At 35.4% G+C, this 20,655-nt stretch overlaps 2 protein-coding genes across 8 annotated transcripts; both read left to right on the top strand.

The window, feature by feature from the left end:
* Window positions 1-4,200: 4,200 nt before the first annotated feature.
* On the top strand, window positions 4,201-9,657 carry LOC133697824 (probable protein phosphatase 2C 15). Of its 7 annotated transcripts, none has more exons than XM_062120628.1 (11): window positions 4,201-4,537; window positions 4,643-4,705; window positions 5,478-5,907; window positions 6,221-6,268; window positions 6,654-6,825; window positions 6,943-7,096; window positions 7,172-7,235; window positions 7,379-7,486; window positions 7,649-7,774; window positions 7,982-8,214; window positions 9,257-9,657. In XM_062120628.1, exons 3-11 carry the CDS (start codon window positions 5,698-5,700, stop codon window positions 9,474-9,476), a joined length of 1,335 nt encoding a protein of 444 aa, XP_061976612.1. In that variant the 5' UTR covers window positions 4,201-4,537; window positions 4,643-4,705; window positions 5,478-5,697; the 3' UTR covers window positions 9,477-9,657. The 7 variants fall into 7 exon arrangements, with proteins under 7 accessions (XP_061976612.1, XP_061976609.1, XP_061976608.1 ...); XM_062120625.1 differs by having other exon boundaries at window positions 4,643-4,770; XM_062120624.1 differs by having other exon boundaries at window positions 4,636-4,770.
* Window positions 9,658-16,664: 7,007 nt separating this feature from the next.
* On the top strand, window positions 16,665-20,237 carry LOC133695717 (probable leucine-rich repeat receptor-like protein kinase At1g68400). The gene is made up of 2 exons (XM_062117647.1): window positions 16,665-18,165; window positions 19,197-20,237. Exons 1-2 carry the CDS (start codon window positions 16,791-16,793, stop codon window positions 19,868-19,870), a joined length of 2,049 nt encoding a protein of 682 aa, XP_061973631.1. The 5' UTR covers window positions 16,665-16,790; the 3' UTR covers window positions 19,871-20,237.
* Window positions 20,238-20,655: the final 418 nt, after the last annotated feature.

The raw sequence follows: 20,655 nt of genomic DNA, 5'->3' as shown, positions 1-20,655 counted from the left end.
CAATTTGTCTTGGTATAGGTTTCATGAGATTATCACATTCTTTTATCTTGAATTGCGAGTTTTGCAGGTTAATCATGGTTGATAAAAATTAATCTAATAGGTCGTCATCTCAATATTTTTTTAAAAATAATATATCATCCAATATATCAATATTTTAATATTTTAAACTTTTTTTTATCTAGTATGCATTAAATTATTGACTTTCTAGCATCTTTATATTTTTAAAAAATTTTAAAAAATATCTAACCCACAACGTATCACTCTTAAAAAAATAGTCAAGGCTAAAATGTGTCAGGTGTAAAAACACGCGTAGTATTTGAATAAATTATTTAATACAAACAATTTAAGAGTAAAATCAAGTCCTTATCTGAAATAGGACCAGGTTTTCATTCAATTAGTTTATATTTTTTTTCTGAATAGGCCAAGCTTATGTAAGAGGTGTGCTATTAAAATTACTTAGAAAAAAAATAATTTCAATTAACATGTAAGCTGTTTTAAAAATACCATTACAATTTAAAAAAGAAGAAGAAGATAGAAACATACTGAACATAGAGAATCACGTTCTTTATGCTAACGTTTTCCTTTTGTGGTTTTTTAAACCTCAATTAATATATATATATATATATATATATATATATATATTCTTGTATTTTTAATCTTTTTGTATTTTATTTATTTGTGTCACTCATCCAGGATAGTTTCGAAAATAAAAAAAACTACTAACATCACCAAATTAAACATGGTGTTAGGTAGATGGTTTACATTAATCATAGAGCAAGGATTTAATTAATAAAAAAATCAAGTAGAGGGACCAGATTAAACCTTTTGAAGAGCTATAGGGACAACATGTGTCTTAAACCGAGGGAAACTTCATCCTTCTCGTATATTGATGAGCCTAGATTAAAACGTTGCTTTTTTTTTTTTACCTTGGAGCAAACAGGCCTGGCATGTGGGCTGTGGGGGCGAGAAAGGCTCGTTCTCAGATGCTGTTCATGATCAGCAGTGAAACGAATTTATGTTTTTGAGTGCAAACAGATTTCTGTAAATATCTTTGCTGGTGATCGTACTATTAGACTACTGCCCTCGTATACATTATTACATGTTAAATAGCCCATACAAAACATAGCTCTTGTAATTAGTTCATCACAAATTTGGAACGAAAACAATGTCTGTCATGCTGTGTTTCTGCAGCCGAAATATGGAGCCTGCACGCGTACACCGATTGTTTATAAATGTTATAATAATTATTTTTAATATTAATATATCAAAATAATCTGGAAAATAAAAAAATATTAATTTAAGATAAATAAAAAAATTAAATTTTTAATTTTTTAAAAAACTCAAAAACAACACAAGATATTTGATTAAAAAAAATTCATATTTACTTATGAAAATAAAAGAAAAAAAAGCTAAATCCATACTTGCTACGTAGCATAGGGGAGCAATGGATCATGGCTGTCCTCCTACCAAATGACTAGTAGCATATTTATAGTTGCTTAGAAAAAATAAAAAACTATCGAGAGAGCTATGTAAATAGCTCACCCATGAGAGTCTAAATCAATCTTGTTGTATTTATCGTAGCTTATAGTTAATGGCATATGTATGTCTCCGATCGAAGGTATACTTGGAAATATCCTAAATTTTGACTAACATAAATATAATGAGTATTTTCAGATAAAAAAGATGATATGACACTAGCATAATGTATTGTTTTTTTTTAAATTGATTTTTTTAATTTTGTTTTTAATTAATATTTTTTATATTTTTAGATTATTTTAATATGTTGATATCAAAATAATTTTTTTAAAATTAAAAAAATATTATTTTAATATATTTTCAAGCAAAAAACATTTTAAAAAATAATCATCATTACATTTTCAAACATAAGTAAATAATTCTCCGGTTTTTATAAATTAATCCTCGACATTTTAAAATTCTTAACTTAGTCTCTTGATTTTTTTGCTAGTCATTGCGTTGTCAAGACATCTTGGTTTTTTTTTCTAAGCTTCTTCTTTGTTGGTTTTTAATTACATAGGTCAAAGGGTAACTTAAAATTTTAAAAAACAACAACAACAACAAATGTTTCAATGGAGCATTAGTCAACAATAGTCAAAGGACTGAATTATAGGTTTCCAATCATGAGGGGCTAAGTCGTATGGGTTCAAAAACCATTAATGTTATTGAACATAGCAAGGAGTGCATGCTTGGCCATTAATGCTGCCACTCCCCTCCAGAGAGAGAGGGTGCTCCTCTTGACCAAGAACATGATTTTACGGATTACTATTTGTCAAGCAATTGAGATTTGAAATGAAGCTAGCATCTTTTTACGGCAATCCTATGCATCAATGCTGCCTCCATTTCCTTCATTTCGATAGCCCTTCATGCCTAAACTATGGCCTCTAGTAATTTACAAGGAAAGTAGTCCTAGCAAGACCACATGCAGGCCGGCTAATCACATGGCTCGAGACAAGGATGTTGGTTTCTTTTTGGAATGAATAGTGAGTGAATTTGGATTGCGTGGATGATCTGATTCCTCTGTTTTTTTTTTTATATATGGTTTTAATTTCTCTTACAGGAGACTCTGGGTGGCCTGATATTAATTAATTCCTTTTTTTTAGAATAAAATGATCTGGGGTAAATTGTTGTTTGATTCTTGTATTTTTTAGTTAACTAGTTAATCAATCCCTTTGGCTTAAAAAACCAATATCAAGTTCTTATATTTTCATATTTGTTGTCTTAATTCCTCCTCGACTTGCTTGGACTGCATGTTCACATTGCCTTGGTAAGTAACTGTGGTGACTGGTGAGCATGGGCAAACCTGAGATCTCGTGTTTACTATGGACAGAGTAGTAGACAAATCCGAGATGCTATTTTTTTTTAAAAAAAAAACAAATTTTTCCTTCTATTTTTTTTCACTACAAATTTTAATTTAATTTAATTTACTTTTTTACTTTTGATTAAAAAGATTTATAAGCATGATTGATTAAGATTAATTTTGATTTGAATAAAAATGATTAGCTTTTAAAAAATGATTTCAATCATTATTTATCAAACATATTTATAATTTAACTATCTTTGTCATAAACTACTTATAAAAAATAACTCAAATTAAAAATCATAATTTTAAAGTTTTGCCAAATGCACTATTAATTAGTTTTTATTTACCACCCAAGACCAGGTGTGTTCACTATTGACCATCACGTTTATCTCATATATTTCTCGATTAATTGCTAGCTAGCTAGCGTCATCCTTCATTTCTCGCGCCTTATTACGATTGTTGCCTGGACCATTCACTATAAGAAGCTGAGACCGTCAAAGTCCACCTTTGGAGATTAAAAAAAAAAACACTGGCTACAAATGATGCTAAATATTAATAAAAAAAAAAATCAAGAATATACGTGAATGGCTAGATTAGTGAGATCCATTATCAGATCTCACGTCGAGATCAGGATTTAATGATTAGTAATTTTCTTGAAGTTTTCTGTCATGTATTAGTTATGGTTGTTGCTCTTGAAAAGTTATAAATTAAAGTTTTTAAAAATAAAATAGAAAAAAAACTATAATATTATCTTTTATATTAGTAAACATTTAAATATTACAGTGATAATAAAAAAGTGTATAAAAATATGATAATGATTATTTTTAAAGAATTTTTTTACTTAAAAATATATTAAAAAATATATATTTTTAAAAAATTATTTTTAATATTAATAAATTAGATTGATTTAAAAATATTATTATTATTTTAAAATTATTTTTTTGAAACGCGGTCTAAGCATATTTCCAAACGGCGCCTAAATTGATGACTCCGGCGAATAACCCATCCATTAATCCAAAGATTTGACATCCAAGAACAGTCCAACCACATAATTTTTTTTTTGTAAAGGTAGTCTTCCACCAGTACCGGGCCAAGTAACGCCTAAATAATTTTAAAGGATGTTATTTATTTGGTTAGATTTTAAATTTATTTTATAAATATTATATTTTAAGTTTTATAAATTTTAAGATTGTTAAAAATTTATATAATCATTAATTTTAATATTTATAAAATTAATTAAAAAATATATAAATTAATATAGACACTAAATTAAAAAACAATAGGGAACACTTAAATAAATAAAAATTACAATTATTGCCAAATTAAGACACGTACACCACCCCCATCTGTGTATAGATAGCTGCAGAACACATGCAACCTCCTTCTGGACTCTCTTGAGTACGTGTCAGTGTTCCACTCATGAAAGAAAAAACATTTATTTAAAATTTAAAACCCTAAAAAATGATCTATCTGCTGTTCTTGTTACCTTCTTTTCTTCTAGCTTCAACCTTCAACTATCAAGACTATATCAACTGCATGCTGCCCTAGTTCCATTTTAGCTCATTTTACCTATCAAATCCAATGAAAGTGGAAAAATCATCTTGCTAAAGAAGGCATGAACTCATTTTTTATTTTTATTGTTCCTCTGTTATTCACCCAGCTCCAAGCCCAAAGTTTCATCTTTGGTTAGATAAACAAGCACACACTCCTTACTTCCTAGTAATTTTATAACACTATTGTACTTCATTGGGTTTGTGTGATTTGGTCTTATGACTGTAATTCTGGCTTTCTAACTTCTATTTTTTTTTGTTCCCGAGAAAAAAGAAAAGAAAACAAAGGTGGGATGGCACAAAAAAGGATAGATTTTTTACAGAAAGGGAAATGTGGGTATGTGAAGAGGTTGCTTTATAGAGCCAGCAAAGCTTCTCCCTTTTCTTTCACTAATTGAAAAGGTTGTCTTTTTAAGCAATCCCTTTTGTTTTTCTTAGTTAAGTTTCGGTGAAGAAGTGAATTTTTTTTTTTATAAAAAAAAACAGCTACCTCTGTTTGGTAGAGGAAAATGTATAGAAGCTGATCTGGTACTTAAAATTTATTTGAATCTTTCACCTTTTATTTTGTTTATTTCTATATTTATAACATGGGATTTTGCTTCTTTAATTGAAAGATTTTTGGGTTTTTAGATTAATGGTATTACAGTTCACTTTTTATCAGCAAAACACGTTCCATATCCTTGTAATTGTGGCGTTGGCTACTTTAGTGTCTTGATCTGATCTGCATTTTTCTCTCTGCTAAGAAACACAAACCAGACATTCTTGCTTCTTCCTGGAATTTCACATTCTCTTACTAGAGCTGGCAGCTTATGTTTTAACAGATTATGAATCCAATGTTACATACGGTTTTAGCTAGGCTCACTTTTGCTGCTTAACTGTTTTAACTATTTAAGGTTTACAGTAGAGCTTTTGGTCTTCTAATTGTAGATTATGGTTATTTTTGTTATGCTGGTTGTTCACTACAAATGCAACTTCCTTAAACTGCATGCTTAGTTTAGATGTGTTCATTTTCTGCTTGATCTTAGTTTAAAACTTGCTATTATTCTCTGACTGATGACTGTAGATCAAGTTACAAAAATTGGCGGTTGATTGAAATTTTTTAATTCCAGTGTTGAGTTCTGGAATTTTCATGCGAACGGGGTTGGCGGGTTTGATATATTCTAGGAGAACCATTGATATCAAGGAAGCTATGTTTAAGTTGGATTGCACCGGATATAACCATAAGCACTTCGATTTTTGGGGTTTGATATGCTCTTGAGACAGAAGAAACCAGTAACTTGAAGGTCTGAGGTCCAGACTCCGGTGGTTAAGATTTTGGAGTGGAAGATAATGGCTTCTGGAGAAGAGAGGCGTCGGCGTGATAATCTTGTGCCTCTTGCTGCTTTGATCAGCAGAGAAATGAGGATCGAGAAGATGGAGAAGCCAATTGTCAAATATGGTCATGCAGCCCAGTCTAGGAAAGGGGAGGATTATTTCCTGATTAAGATGGATTGTCAGCGGTTACCAGGGAATTCGTCATCAACATTTTCTGTGTTTGCGGTAATTCTTATTCTTATTCTTTCAACTCCTATCATATCTTCAATATAGAGGCGGCTTAAAGTCAATAAGAGGATAAAAAATTATAAACGAGATATTTTAAAATATTTAAGAAATATTTTTTTTTATGTATATTCGACAAATAGAGTCTTAAGCAATTTTTATTTGGAACTTTTTGTTAAGTGGGGTAATTTTTATTTCATAAAATATAATAAATAAATATATTTTATAAAAAATAATTAACAAGTATACTTTGTATTTTTTTGTTAAGTGAGGATATCGGGTCATTGACCAAATTGCCTATATGCACTAACAGGCTCTGCTTCAATCCTTGGCGAATGCAGTTTCTTTTGCACTGTCGTGGGTATGAGGACACGGTGCACCAAACTTTGGGTTGGGTGATATATTTCTATGCTGTCTACTTTTCAGTGCTGATTTCTCTGTAAAACCAACTTTAGAAGAAGTTTTGGAGTTGGGGTTTTCATTTGTTATTTTATCTATTTGATTAATGATCTAATATTCCAAAGAGTTTTATTCTGTTGTTGACCAAGGGCAATGGTTGCTTCAAACTTAACAACTTTCCCTTTTCCAGTCCCTGTTATAGTGATGTATGTAAAGTGGAAAACTTTGAATGATCTGCTTTAACAGAGTTCAGAAACAAACAAAGTATCTGTAAGACCTGAATGTGTTTTCTACTGCTATATCTTTCTTGTTCGATAAGATGGTCTTTGTTCTCTCCTAACTGTCAGATCTTCGATGGGCACAATGGAAATGCTGCAGCAATATATACAAGGGAGAATTTGTTGAATCATATTTTGGGTGCTATTCCTCGTGATCTTGGACGGGAGGAGTGGCTTCAGGCTTTACCCCGTGCTTTAGTTGCTGGATTTGTGAAGACTGATAAGGAGTTCCAGAGCAGAGGCATGGGATTATTTACCCCGATCCTTCAGTTTTTTTTTATCCTTTCTAGGTTTCCATTTTGTGCACTTAGGTAACTCTGATAATTTCTGTTTAAATCTATGCTGTGCCTTTCTTCAGGAGAAACATCGGGTACCACAGCAACGTTTGTAATAGTTGATAGATGGACTGTTACTGTTGCTTCTGTTGGGGACTCGCGTTGTATTTTAGATGCTCAGGGTGGTGCTGTTTTCTCCTTAACTGTTGATCACAGACTTCAAGAGAACGTGGAGGAGTATGTGTCTATTCTCAAGACCTTATTCATTCTAAATATTTGACAGAAGTATAATCTATTCTACAATATCTGCAGGAGGAAAAGGGTGACTGCAAGTGGTGGGGTAGTTGGAAGGCTTAGCACTGTTGGTGGTGTTGAGGTGAGGTGCTTTTAGATTTTGCACGCTATTCTTATTACAACTGTTAAAGTCTCACTGCTTGTCATTTAAATGAATGTTCTTTCAGGCGATGATAATTTTGGTATATCTGTATATATATTTTGCTAAACCTTTAAACGCTACAGATCGGTCCACTTCGCTGTTGGCCTGGAGGTTTATGCCTTTCTAGGTCAATTGGAGACATGGATGTTGGAGAGTTTATAGTTCCTGTTCCATTTGTCAAACAAGTGAAAGTAAGAATCATTTCAGTTTACTTCTACTAAGTATTTTTTAGTTGTTGATGTATTGTACTCTTTTAATTATTTTCTTTCTCCGAAAGCAAAACCTGTACAGTAATATTTAATGTCTGTGCTGTCCCTTAGCATGAACTCTAATTTGCTCCATTCCATATAAAGCTATCAAATGCAGGTGGGAGGCTTATAATTGCTTCTGATGGCATATGGGATGCTCTATCCTCAGAAATGGCAGCAAAATCTTGTCATGGTTTACCAGCTGAACTTGCTGCCAGACAAGTAGTAAAGGTGATTAACATTCTTTTCTGCAGTGTTTCTCCTTTGCAAGTCTTGGTTCAATTAGAGTGCCCTTCAAATTTCCAATGCAGTTTTAAAATAATACGTGTGTCGATATTATGGGCAAAGCTGACTTGAAGTAGCATCTTGCTTTTAATGAATGCTTGTGTTATACCAAATGCTCAAATTGCTTTCTTCATTTTATATGTTGTTCTTCAGGAAGCATTAAGGACAAGGGGACTAAAGGATGATACAACCTGCGTGGTTGTTGACATAATTCCTCCTGACAATTCAATTCCACCTTCAACTCCTCCCAAGAAACAGAACAAGCTAAGAGCCTTGTTGTTTAGGAAGAAATCCCATTTTTCTGCCAGTAAGCTATCGAAGAAGCTTTCTGCCATAGGTATAGTTGAAGAACTGTTTGAAGAAGGGTCAGCTATGCTTGCTGAAAGGTTAGTGCTGCCATTTTTGCATGCATTTTTTCACATTGATTTCCCCCTGCAATACTCCACCTTTGTCCTGTTCATGATACATCATATAGTATGAAAAGTAAGTTTTTAGCAGAAGGAGAGGAAACAGGCATCTATCAGTTTCATATTATATGCTATCACTGTGTTAACTCCTTGACGGTAGCAAACAAACTCAAGTGATTTTTTATTTTGAGGTATCATGTGCACTCCCTCTATGAAAGGACAATTGCTCCTGACCTACATGAGCTATGAAATATGACTAGTCCGGGGGGATTTTGTCTTTTGAGTTCCAGTTGTTTATTGTAAATTGTGAATGTATTTTTTGAAGTACCCTTAACTGTTCCAGTTGTAATTTGTCATTATTTGGACCTGAGTTGATTTTTTTCTCTTTGTTCTATCTGTATGTATATTTTTTTGGGTCATCTGTGTTTTAAACATTGTAGAAAAGTGATTTAAGGTGCAAGCCTCACGCTTTTCAGTCCTTGGCAGTGGTGGCAATGGGATGGGAATTTGTTAGATTTAGATTTGAGCCCTAGCACTTAGAAGAGGAATGCAAGTTTTTTAACAGTTTCTTTGAGTTGGCTTTTGTAATTTGTGGCCTGGTAATTTAATTTTAATTAATAGCAGATAAGAGAAATCACAAGCCTTGATCATCTCTGATGAATCTGGTGCGCAGTGGCATATAAAACAATTGGATATCTTGAATCGTTTTTACTTTGAGTCAATGCTGATAATTTTCATCTCTCTCTAAACACAGTTTACTATGGAGCATGAAAAATTTGTATTGTTACCCTAAAATATATAGGGTAACAAAACACCCCATAACATCTAGTTTAATTTGTTCAGTTGACGTGTCAGTGGGGTTATCCTTGTTTACTGGTCCATGTTTTATCATGCATACTTGAAATGTAGAAGCTCTGCGCTTGTCTCAATGTTTACCTACATCTTAAGTTGTGTCCTGCAGACTTGGGAATGGGAATTTCTTACTGTACATCCAACTTCTTATTTTTAATGTGTTCTCCAGATTAGGGAATGGTGATTCCACGTCGCAATCAACATCTGGTCTTTTTACATGTGTTGTCTGTCAAATTGACCTTGCTCCAAGTGAGGGCATCTCGGTTCATGCTGGGTCTATCTTCTCCACCAGCTCAAAGCCTTGGCAAGGGCCTTTCCTCTGTGCTGACTGCCGTAATAAGAAGGATGCCATGGAAGGAAAACGTCCAAGTGGAGTCAGAGTGGCATAACTCTTTACTGTCTCACTCATTCTTTCTTTCTTCCTTTTTTTTTTTTTTTGGTAAACGACATTTACCTAGGGCAGGCAGTTGTTTGAATCTTAGTACGGTGGCGCGGCAAATGTAAATGTAATATGTGCCTATAATGTAAAATTAGCCTTAGCATTTAAAGGAGGAGTTGGTTTAAGGAGCACCTGCTTGGAGTTCCAAAAAAGCTGATATTCTGCTAGTAGTGAAAACTAATCAAGCTGAAGAGTTGGATTATTTTTAAGGCTTGCTATGCTATCATATTCTCTGTGCCTAGAGGAGTGGCCATTTTATCACCTTAGTGCAGGAGAGGGGTATTCAATCTCCTATCGAGTTTTCATGACATCACAAGGGTGCTGGGAAAAAGGAGCAATGCTGTTCTAGACCGAACTTCGTAAAGGACGACTGACCATTGGTTTTTCAAGGTTGGGCTACTAAGGTTCCCTTAGATTTATGACAAGCTAGGACAAGGTTACATAGACACGTCCATTTTTTCTGTCACAATGACTGTTGAAAAGAGCTCCTCGTTGGGGGGTCTTGGGTTAATTTACGCTGCCCTCGTGCATCGTTTTGAATAGTCCAAATCCAAATGCTTTGAGAAGGAGCGGGTTATTTTATAGTTTCCATATAGCAATTCATTGTGAAAATTTGAACTCTGTTACGTTGGCCTCAAAATTTTTGCAAATGGATCAGAAATGCGTGTATGATCTAAATTTGCTGATCAGGGTTAGAATATCAACCTGAATTTTAAAGCGCAATTATACTTGAACAGCAAGGATGGAGGAAGATGGCCAAACAAATCTGTGTGGTTCCCACCCACATTGGAAGAAGTGGAACCTCATCTCCATCAAATTTCGATAGATACAAATTTCTCAGACTGCCATTATTTTAACAACTCTAACAAGCTCAAGACTTTCACAGAAGCTTTGTGACGGGCCATCCAGTCTTTGCAAATTAAGGGGAGGAACTAACTTCCTCGTTTAAAACAGTAGGGTTAGTTTTATAATTACTCGTTCCCCAAGTTCAACTTGTTTCCACTAGTCTTCCAGGGTGCAAGACATTAACCAGTGTCACAAACGACTGTTACTTTGGACAGTTGTCTTGATTCTGGTTACTATTGACTTGAAAGGAGACTTGGATTTATTGTTAATGATGTTGTAAACCGTTACCTCTTCACTGGACAGCGAGGGGAAATTCGAACGAGTCATGGCGATAACAGGTATGATACCTACCTACTGCTTATATTTTCTACCTTCTTCTTTGCTGGTAATACAGCATGATAGTACTAATTACTATTGATTAATGACAGACTAATTTTCGATAATGCAGCTGACATCATAGATAGGCTAGTACTTGGATATGAATATGATGGCCAACGTAAATGGCAGGCCTGCAGATTGATCAAATTGGTCACAGTATATGAGACACTTCCACCCTATAGAAGACAGAGCAGTTGGCCATTGACTAATCTTCTCGTACAAGAGAACATTGCCTGTAATTTCTGGTGCAGTAAGACCTTTTCAACTCAAATTCACCTCATTCTAGGACTTTAGAACTGAAAGAAATAACAATACATTCCATACCTCGTATGCAAACACTTCATGAGATAATGCGGCATATGTCATATATTTTAATATGCAGTGAAAGCCAATTAAGGCATCACTTCAATTTGCAATCAATATTTTATAATTTGAAAATAACATCGTACATCAAATGGATATAGAGTATGAAAATCAAGTAAATAAAATGCAATTGACTCTCAAAATTACCAGGTTATGTCCCTTGTTTAGAGGTTACTATGCTGGTCCTATGTTCTGTATAGACCTTTAAATTCTTGTTTTTTTTTACCTGTTTCTTTAATCCTATATTCCCAATGAGTCTCCACAACTTGTTAATCCTCAAAATATTAAGTTAGTTGCTATTAATGTGCAATAACCATTGACAATTGCAGCAGCTACTTTTGTTGAAGAAGAGTTGAAGTTGGCAGCCACCTTTGTTGAAGAAGAATAGGAGCTGGTGGCACCATTCATGCCTATAAATAGAGGCATACGTGAGAGAGCAAAATTAGAGTAGAGAGTGGTGAGAATGTGAAGAGTGTGGAGAGAAAGTAAAGGGCTGCAATGGCAGCAGTCTTGCTGCCATTGCAGCAGCTACAAGAGTAGCAAAGATGAGTTGATGAGTTGAGTAGAGTGGATGTAATTCTCCTCCTGTACATGTATGTATTGTAACCCTTTCTCTATCTCTAATACAATGATTTTCTCCCGTGGATGTAAGCGGTTTTGCCGAACCACATTAAAATATTGTGTTTCAGTGTGCTTTACCCTCCGATGAGCAATTATTAGTACACCACCGGTCCGCGCATGGGATGCCGGAATCACCCTCCACAAAATACCCTTACATGTCGGATTTATTGTCCGTAATTTCAACATTCTTAGTAAATCTATTTTATAGGCAGACCAAAAATATGAAGCTTGTCAGCCTAGAAACTGGTCCTGGCCCTAACATAAACTACCCTTTCCACGTCCAGAATGTTGAGGCTGACTTCTGTGCTATCCACGCTTTGGTGTTGTGTGAGAGAGAAATAGACCTATCTGTAAGATTACCGTCAGTCATTGTTGCATTCAAACTATCTCTTATTCAAACCAATCCTTTCGGTTAGTTGACTTTGAGTTTTTCAATACCAGTTGCTTTGCTTCACTCCTGTTCAGAGTTACTCTTTCGATCAGTCATTTCTGAACTTTAATCCTTAGTCCTTATCATGCTGATCTCCACTTATGCATTATCATGCTGATCTCCACTTATGCACCAAACCATTTACTGTTGATTACAGAAAATCTCATATTGCTTGTGCATCAAACGGCACACATTATTCTTTTGTTGCGTTTGTCCTGCAGAAAAGAGCTTGAATTCTTCATGAATACAACGTAAGGAGTGCCAGGAAAGAGGAAAAGGAACTCAGTCAAACAGTACAAAATGTTGGCTACGAAAAGCTGTCTAGAGAAGGATTTCAATGAAATGGGATATGAATGGTTGTGAGGAGTGCCTGGAAAGTGCTGACCAAAGTCATTTAGGAAAGGAATTAAGAGGTATTTCTCATGCATTCTTTGTTTCATACAAGCTGCAACAAGCTAGTTCGCATCAGGTTAGTTGGAAAATGCAGGCATGACTTTCTCATGCGTTCTTTAAACTCTAGGGAAACTAGGTGAAGTGTAGTAATCGCTGAAAGAAGTTTACAAGGGAATGTGCTGCTCTTTACGTTTTATACAGATCACGCGCAAGGGTATAAAGCTCTTGCATTTCTTAGGTAGCTCAATAAAGTGACCTTCTACAGGGAAGGAAGAGACTGCAAGGGAATCGAAAATCTTTCACAGTTTTGAACACTTAAGAAATGCTCTGCCTTTTCATTCAATTTGCTTATTCCCAAATGGACTTGAAATCATTCTTAGTGGGAAAAAAATTAATTATTTCTAGCATTATTATAGGTTCTTTGAGAAACAATGCTTATCTTATAGTCCAAGAAACCAAGAATTGGACTTAGCAGATGATGTCTCTCTGTGAATCAAGCTGATCTAACAGCCGTTCTGCTGCTTTCGGACAAAGAGAGTGGATCCATAGCTCAACTGGGCAAAAGCAAGTAAGAATCTACACTGGGACAATAGGCCCAGAATACAAACACCATATACAAATAAACCCAGAATCTTTGGCCCTCGATAGAAACCCTGAGTAGATACCTGAACACGTGCCGGCCCGGCCAAACCTGTGAGTATTCCTGTGAAACTCGGCTTAAGTCGAGCTCAAATTCGAAACCCCAACGCTGTTTATGGTTAAGCCCACCTTTGTCCTTTATGTTTTATACCACCAAGCCTAGCTTCGGAGTTTTATATAAATCTTAGGGTTGTTACAAATTATATATATATTATTGCAACTTTTTGAAAACCACTTCGTTTCGTTTCTTCTTTAAAGTTTTGGCAACTTGACCGTCGGTCGTTTTAAGCAAATAGTTTTTTTTAAAAAAAAATGAAAAGAAAGAATAAAAAATCATCGACAATACCAAAATAAGTCCTTAGCAATCTCCCGCGTACGACGCCCTGGTTTGGAATGGAGTTACAACCTTGTCTTGATCATTGGACCAGAAACGAGCTTCTTTACCGAGCTGAAAAACAATGTAATTTCATGAACAACCTTGCAGCCCGGTTGACCGCCCCCCTGAAACAAACGCCTTTGACGCTCTCCATCAATTATTACTATAGCCCCACTCAAATGCTGCGCCCTACCGAGCAAATTTGAGTAGAAGTCGAAGGCTCCATGGTCCATCCCCAACCCCAAGACAAAATTCTCCTTCCAATTTTCTTATACTCGATTGCATTGGAAAACGAAAGCCAGTAATCGATTGCATTCAACATCGGAGACATGAGAAAATAAAGCTATCGGCAAACTGCACATGTATTAAATATTTTATTAATGAATTCCTGCCTGCTTCGTGCAAGGTGCAAGGAATAGTGTGCCAGTCTACCGTGGTTTTAATATACGGCCTCCTCCTATCGATTACACGGATATTCAAATAATAAAGCGAGAAATGCTGGTCTCCGAGACAAATTGTGCCCTGTTTGTTTGTGTTTGCTAGTATTCTAATAGCATAAGCTAGACTGGCATGCAGTGAGTGATTCTGGAAACTCAATTTGTTTAATAATTTAGTATGTTCTCTGCGTTATTATCCAAGATTCAAGCTCTTAAAAGGGTATAAAAAATATTGTATTGTAAATATATTAGTCAGTGTACATGACATGTCGAAGATTCAATTGAAAGGAGACTTGTTCTTAGCATACCAAAATTGATCTAATAACACCTTTATCATTAGTAAAAAGCGATAACATGCAATAAAAAAGAATAACAAAGAATTTTAACCATACAAACATCGATAAACAAAAAACTTCATGTTTTTTCTTTTTCGAGAGGTGATGAATAACAAGCTTTAAAATAGCCTAAAATAGCAACATCTAAATATAAAGATTAACAACGACATATAACATGCAAAATGAAAGATGTTGTCTCAAATTTAAAAGAAAAAAACACCTTTCCTTCTCTAAGCCTTATATTTTTCAGTCTGAAAAATATTTTTTAAAAAAAAATCACTTTTTTAAAAATAAAACAAGTAATAAATCTCATTAAATTAAATTCAAGCTTCCTACCACGATACTGCATGCTTGTAAAGTGGAAGAGATGTATTTAGCGTGTTTAGAGCATGGTTGCGGTTGTTTTTCAAAGTGTTTCTCATTTCAAAATACATTAAAATAATATTTTTTTTATTTTTTAAAAGTTATTTTTGACTCTAGTACATCAAAATATCATCTGAAAACATCCAAAATATAATAATTTAGAGTAAAATAAAAAATAAAAAATTTTAAAATACAATGCCAAACAATACCTTAGTCGATATACAAAGTAGCCAGTCGTTAATGCACCACGTGGCAGGAAGTATAGACTAAAAAGTAGAAACCCGTGGTCTAAGCAAGAGATGACCAGCAGACCGGTTTTTTGCGAAAAAGATGAAAAGCGAAAGCAAAAGCAAAAGCTTAAAATGGCAACAAATTCGAAAACCAAAGCCAAGCCAAAGCTGCGCTCTTTATTCGTGCCGCTGCTAACTGAACTTGTGCCCTTTTTGAATCGAAATCACAATATTACCCCTACCTTTCTGCCATAATCTCATGACTTCAAAAGAAGACATGCATTGATGCTAACAAGTTAAACAAAAAGATGAACCAAATAATTCCTGTCTTGTCTGTCAAAAGCTGTATATGTCCACAGCAAATTGGTAATTTACTTGCTGGATAATACGGACAAGTCAAAAAGTTGAGAGCTCCCTCTACTCTACTAGGCTACTAGCCAGTTAGAATTAAAAAAAAAAAATTAGGGTGTTTAAGATGGTGTAGTGTAATTATTTTTTAAAATATTTTTTATTTAAAAATATATAAAAATAATTATTTTTGATATTAATATATTAAAATAATTTAAAAGCATAATAAAAATTAATTTTAAACAATTTTTTTTCAAAATTTACCCCACTGTCATTTGAAATACAATATAAAGGGGGTTAATTTTAGTGATTTCATGCCTGCTATGATAAATAGTTATTTTTAAAGTATTTTTTTTATTTTGAAAAGATTTAAAATTATTATTTTTTAAATATTTTTTATATTATCACATAAAAAATAATATAAAATTATAAGAATTGTTTTAATTTAAAGCAAATAAAGCTTTTTAATAATTCTTAAAAACATTTTTTACACGCAAAACAAACAGAAAACGTACGCCAGTAAGTAGTAATACTGGAAAGGTAAAAGCCACGCGTGTCAGGATATCTTGTAGGTACGGATTACGGAAGATAACGATTAATAAATCATAACAATACAAAATCAGGGCTTTTTACCATGATTGCTTATTGTTTAACGGCAAGATATTGATTTAGACGGGAGAAATGAGGATTTAGCTCAGGTCTTCCAATCTATTTATTTTTATTTTATTGGTTTTATTAACAAGGTGGTATATTTATATATTGATTAATTTTAATATTTAAATATAAAAATCACAACGTGATCTATTTGTGTAATCTTAAATTTCAATCATTCTATATATATTTTTGTTTTTATAGTGCATGATGGTTTTTAAAAATATTTTTTAATTGAAAAATATATTAAAATAATAACTTTTCAGATTTTTTTTAATATTTTTAACAATAACATATTAAAATACAAAAAAAACTAAGAAAAATATGAATTTGATGTTTTTAAATAAAACACACTATTAAAAAAACATTCAAAAATAGAAGATATCACACTTGCAAACACTAAAATATTAGCTTAAAAATCAAAAGGGATTCTACAAACTTCAACATTAATAAGAATAATTAGTAAGTAGTTACTCCAGTTTAGCCATTGTAACTGGCTTCAAGTATAATTAATAAAATTAATTTACAAAAATTAACTCCAGAGCGTTACTCTAATAGGAATAGAAGTGCAGTGAAGTCTTTTCAATCAAAATTAACCCTGCAGTACATCCGTTACATGCCTTTCAGTTCACTCTGCTTGTTTGTTCCATCCACCTCAAATCATCTCTAGTAGAAATGAAGATTGTTAATTATTAGTAATTTAATTTACTTGTCATTTACTTAAGGAGGTAACCCCTTCACCTCTCCATTAATCACACCCTCAACTCTCACCTGTCTCCCTTACAAGCTACAAGCAATCCTCCTCACTCCCTTCACTTGCTCCCTACTCTCTCTGCTCTTGCAGATCCTCAACAATGGCACTAGCAAATCCCATTTTTCTATTTCCATACATGACAACTTTCTTCTTAATATCTCTTCATTTCTCTCTTCTCCAAGCTTCTTCCAACCCAGATTCAGAACCTCTTCTGCAATTCAAAACCTTGTCAGACACAGATAACAAGCTCCAAGACTGGAACTCCAGCACCAACCCATGTACCTGGATGGGCATTGCTTGTCTCAACGACCGAGTATCTCGTCTTGTCCTCGAAAACCTTAACCTTCAAGGCAGCTCTTTGCAGCCCTTAACCTCTCTCACTCAGCTTCGAGTCTTAAGCCTCAAAAGAAACAATCTTTCAGGTCCCATACCTCAAAACATCTCTAACCTCAGTGCGTTAAAGCTTCTCTTTTTATCTCACAATCACTTCTCTGGTACCTTCCCTGTTTCTGTCCTCCCTCTTTCTAGACTCTACCGTTTGGATCTGTCTCACAACAACTTCTCCAGTAACATTCCGGTGATTGTCAACCGTTTGACTCATCTGTTGACTTTAAGGCTTGAAGAGAATCAGTTTACCGGGTCCATTTCTAGCTTGAATTTACCAAGCTTGCAAGACTTTAACGTTTCTAATAACCGGGTATCCGGTGAAATACCCAAATCTTTATCGGGTTTCCCTGAATCCGCTTTCGCTCAAAGCCTCCCTGCTGGTCTTTGTGGATCCCCGTTACAGGCTTGTAAAAGTTTAGCTTCCGACCCGACAAGACCCGGATCCGATGGGGCTATAGCGTCTCCATTGTTGCCTGGAACTAACCCAACAAGCATAGTTTCTTCAACACCAAGCTCAGTAGTAGCACCAAACAAACCAATAAACACTAACCACAAAATCAGCAAAACATCAACCAAAATAAGCCCATTAGCCCTAATAGCCATTATATTAGGGGATATTTTAATTCTTGCCGTGGTTTCTCTCCTTCTCTACTGTTACTTCTGGCGCAACTACGCAGCCAAAATGCGAAATGGGAAGGGCTCAAAGCTGTTAGAAACCGAGAAGATTGTTTACTCTTCGAGCCCTTACCCGAACCAGCCGGGCTTTGAGAGGGGAAGGATGGTGTTCTTTGAAGGGGTGGAAAGGTTTGAGCTTGAAGATTTACTTAGAGCTTCAGCAGAGATGTTAGGGAAAGGCGGGTTTGGAACCGCATACAAAGCAGTCCTTGATGATGGGAATGTGGTGGCAGTGAAAAGGCTTAAGGATGCTAATGTTGGAGGGAAAAGAGAGTTGGAGCAACATATGGAGGTTTTAGGGAGATTAAGACATCCTAATTTGGTTAGTTTTAAGTCTTATTACTTCGCTAGAGAAGAGAAGTTGCTGGTCTATGATTACATGCCAAATGGGAGCTTGTTTTGGCTTCTTCATGGTACGTTGCATTACGTTTTTGCTCAATTTTCTGTGTGTTTCCATTACCATATCGTTTCGGTTTCTCTGTTTCCTTTCTTTAGCTGCTATTTTTCTTTTATTGTTTAGATTCTTTTGATGATCGTTCTTGATTGTTTGGGGCTCTAGGAACTGCTTTAGATTGTGGACCATGAAAAAATTACAAATTATTCTGGGATCATGCCCTAGTGGGAAGGGAGAGTGCAGCCGGAGGAGTCCAACACGCGGGGTAGGTTTTAGTAGGTATAGGTTGGTTTTTAGCGGGCCCCTCTGAATTTTTTCGCTTTGTTTTTTATGGAATTGGACATCTGGCTGCTGATAGTATGGGGCCTGATATGCTGTTGTGCTTGTGCTGCCACTGCATTGGAAGCAGACCTCAGTCGAGTAGTTTTGATGAATTCTTTCTTTCTTGGTAGTAAATCCAATGGTTGCAAGGCTGGCTCTCGCCCCTGAATAGTAAGGTGTATTTGGGGTGGGGTCCATGCATAGTTACTGTTATTGCCATTATTCATGACGGACAAGGGAGCAGTTATAAATATTTGACAGAAAAGTTTAGCTTATGAGCTTGATCGTGATTTGGGATATAGCAGGAGTGGACAACACTACAGATAATTGTGTTTTCTCGACAATCCTTTTACTTTTGGTCTGTTTCCTTTTCCAGCGAATGTAAGACCAAAAATTAACCTCATTAGGCATTAGCCAAGCTATACTAGTGTGTTTTAGGGTGACTCAAGAATCTAGTGTGTGAGTATAGGTTAACGGGGCAATGATTTCTCTTATTTTAGGCTCTTTAATCACATCATAACCATGACCTAATGTCACTATTGGGTCGGTGGTTTAGATCAAGCCAATTTTAAGATACTCTTGGACCCAAATTGTTCGGGATTCTTATCTCAAACATCTGATGGTGACATTACATGAGGGAGACACCCTTGATACACAACCCAACTCTTGTTGTTTAGTGTAAAATTATTAAATTTGTGGGAAAATATGCCTAATTATGTATCCCGACAGGTAACAGAGGACCAGGAAGAACCCCACTGGACTGGACTACTAGGCTAAAAATAGCAGCTGGAGCAGCCCGTGGGTTAGCATTTATGCACAACTCATGCAAAGCTCTTAAACTCGTCCATGGTAACATCAAATCCACAAACATCCTTTTAGACAAGGCAGGCAATGCCCGTGTCTCAGATTTTGGGCTCACTCTCTTTGCATCTTCTACTAATTCTGCCCCAAGATCCAATGGCTACCGCGCTCCCGAAGCAACATCTGACGGTCGAAAACAGACCCAAAAATCTGACGTGTACTCCTTTGGGGTTTTGCTATTGGAGATTTTAACAGGGAAATGCCCTTCTATAGTGGATTGTGGTGCTGGGCCTGGAAATGGGTATGGTGGGCCTGTGGACTTGCCAAGGTGGGTCCAATCTGTGGTGAGGGAGGAGTGGACGGCTGAGGTGTTTGATTTGGAGCTGATGAGGTATAAGGATATTGAGGAGGAGATGGTGGGCCTACTTCAAATTGCATTGGCTTGTACAACTCCATCTCCTGATCATCGGCCTAGGATGGGCCACGTGGTTAGGATGATTGAGGAGATACGCGGGGTCGAAATGTCTCCATGTCACGACACCTTTGACTCTGTTTCTGATTCTCCTTGCTTGTCCGAAGAGACTAGTGGAGCTGGCCAGTGATTGAACAATTTGTCGCAGAAGGAGAAGGGCAGTTTATTCAGTTATAAACTAAGAGTACTGGGGTTTGATGTAAATCATGGAGGGTTTAATTTTCCTGCATTATTGAGTTTTGCCTTGTTATGTTTTTTTGTTAGATTCAATGAATCGGAGGATATGTTTCTCTTTTGGCCGTTTATGCTAAAAGATCGGCAAAGAGTTGATGAAATTTGTTCTACCAATGATGTTCTCGTAATCATGAAATTGATCACTTAGACAGGGATGGCCAATCCCCCTACATTTCTTTTATCACTAGTGGCCTCTTATCTTGAGGCGATTGCCATGTTCATCTGCATAAAATATTCATGAATGGGAGTATTTAATTGTTATATCCTGGACAGAATCTCTTTACTTCTTCTTTGGGCCATGGAATCTTAATTTTTAATCATTGTGGAATGTGCACTTCAATTTAACCATTCTTTTCTGCTAATGGTATGAGGGCTTGGTTTGAAAACTGCATTTCAGACCTGAAGGTAAGCCTACAGGATCGAATGGAATCAATTGGTAGTAGACGCATGGGGCAGGCATTATTTGGTTGCATCTAGGACTCTAAATTTTTAGAGCTGGATTTTGCAAAGCAGCAAGATAAAAATATTGATTGTCAGGGCTTTTTAAATGCCCTTTCCCCACCCCTCATCATGAATAAATTTGGGTTGCCAGCCATTTTGGCCCCCAAGGGCCTAAACACAACTGTTTATGTTACAGTCAACATGCCCTCTTGAACATGTGATGAAATCTTGGAGATGGTA

The sequence above is a fragment of the Populus nigra genome, chromosome 6 (assembly GCF_951802175.1).
Source record: "Populus nigra chromosome 6, ddPopNigr1.1, whole genome shotgun sequence".
Classification (NCBI taxonomy): Eukaryota; Viridiplantae; Streptophyta; class Magnoliopsida; order Malpighiales; family Salicaceae; genus Populus; species Populus nigra.
The sequence above is the reverse complement of the archived record's forward strand: the minus strand, read 5'-3'. Positions and strand labels throughout refer to the sequence as shown.

Excerpts from the sequence above, each read along its gene's own strand:
- LOC133695717 (XM_062117647.1), top strand. The coding sequence starts at position 16,791 with ATGGCACTAGCAAATCCCATTTTTCTATTTCCATACATGACAACTTTC. Across the intron at positions 18,166-19,196 it reads CTTGTTTTGGCTTCTTCATG|GTAACAGAGGACCAGGAAGA; the intron begins GTACGTTGCATT and ends GTATCCCGACAG.
- LOC133697824 (XM_062120628.1), top strand. The coding sequence starts at position 5,698 with ATGGCTTCTGGAGAAGAGAGGCGTCGGCGTGATAATCTTGTGCCTCTT. Across the intron at positions 7,097-7,171 it reads CTTCAAGAGAACGTGGAGGA|GAGGAAAAGGGTGACTGCAA; the intron begins GTATGTGTCTAT and ends CAATATCTGCAG. Across the intron at positions 7,487-7,648 it reads CATTTGTCAAACAAGTGAAA|CTATCAAATGCAGGTGGGAG; the intron begins GTAAGAATCATT and ends TTCCATATAAAG.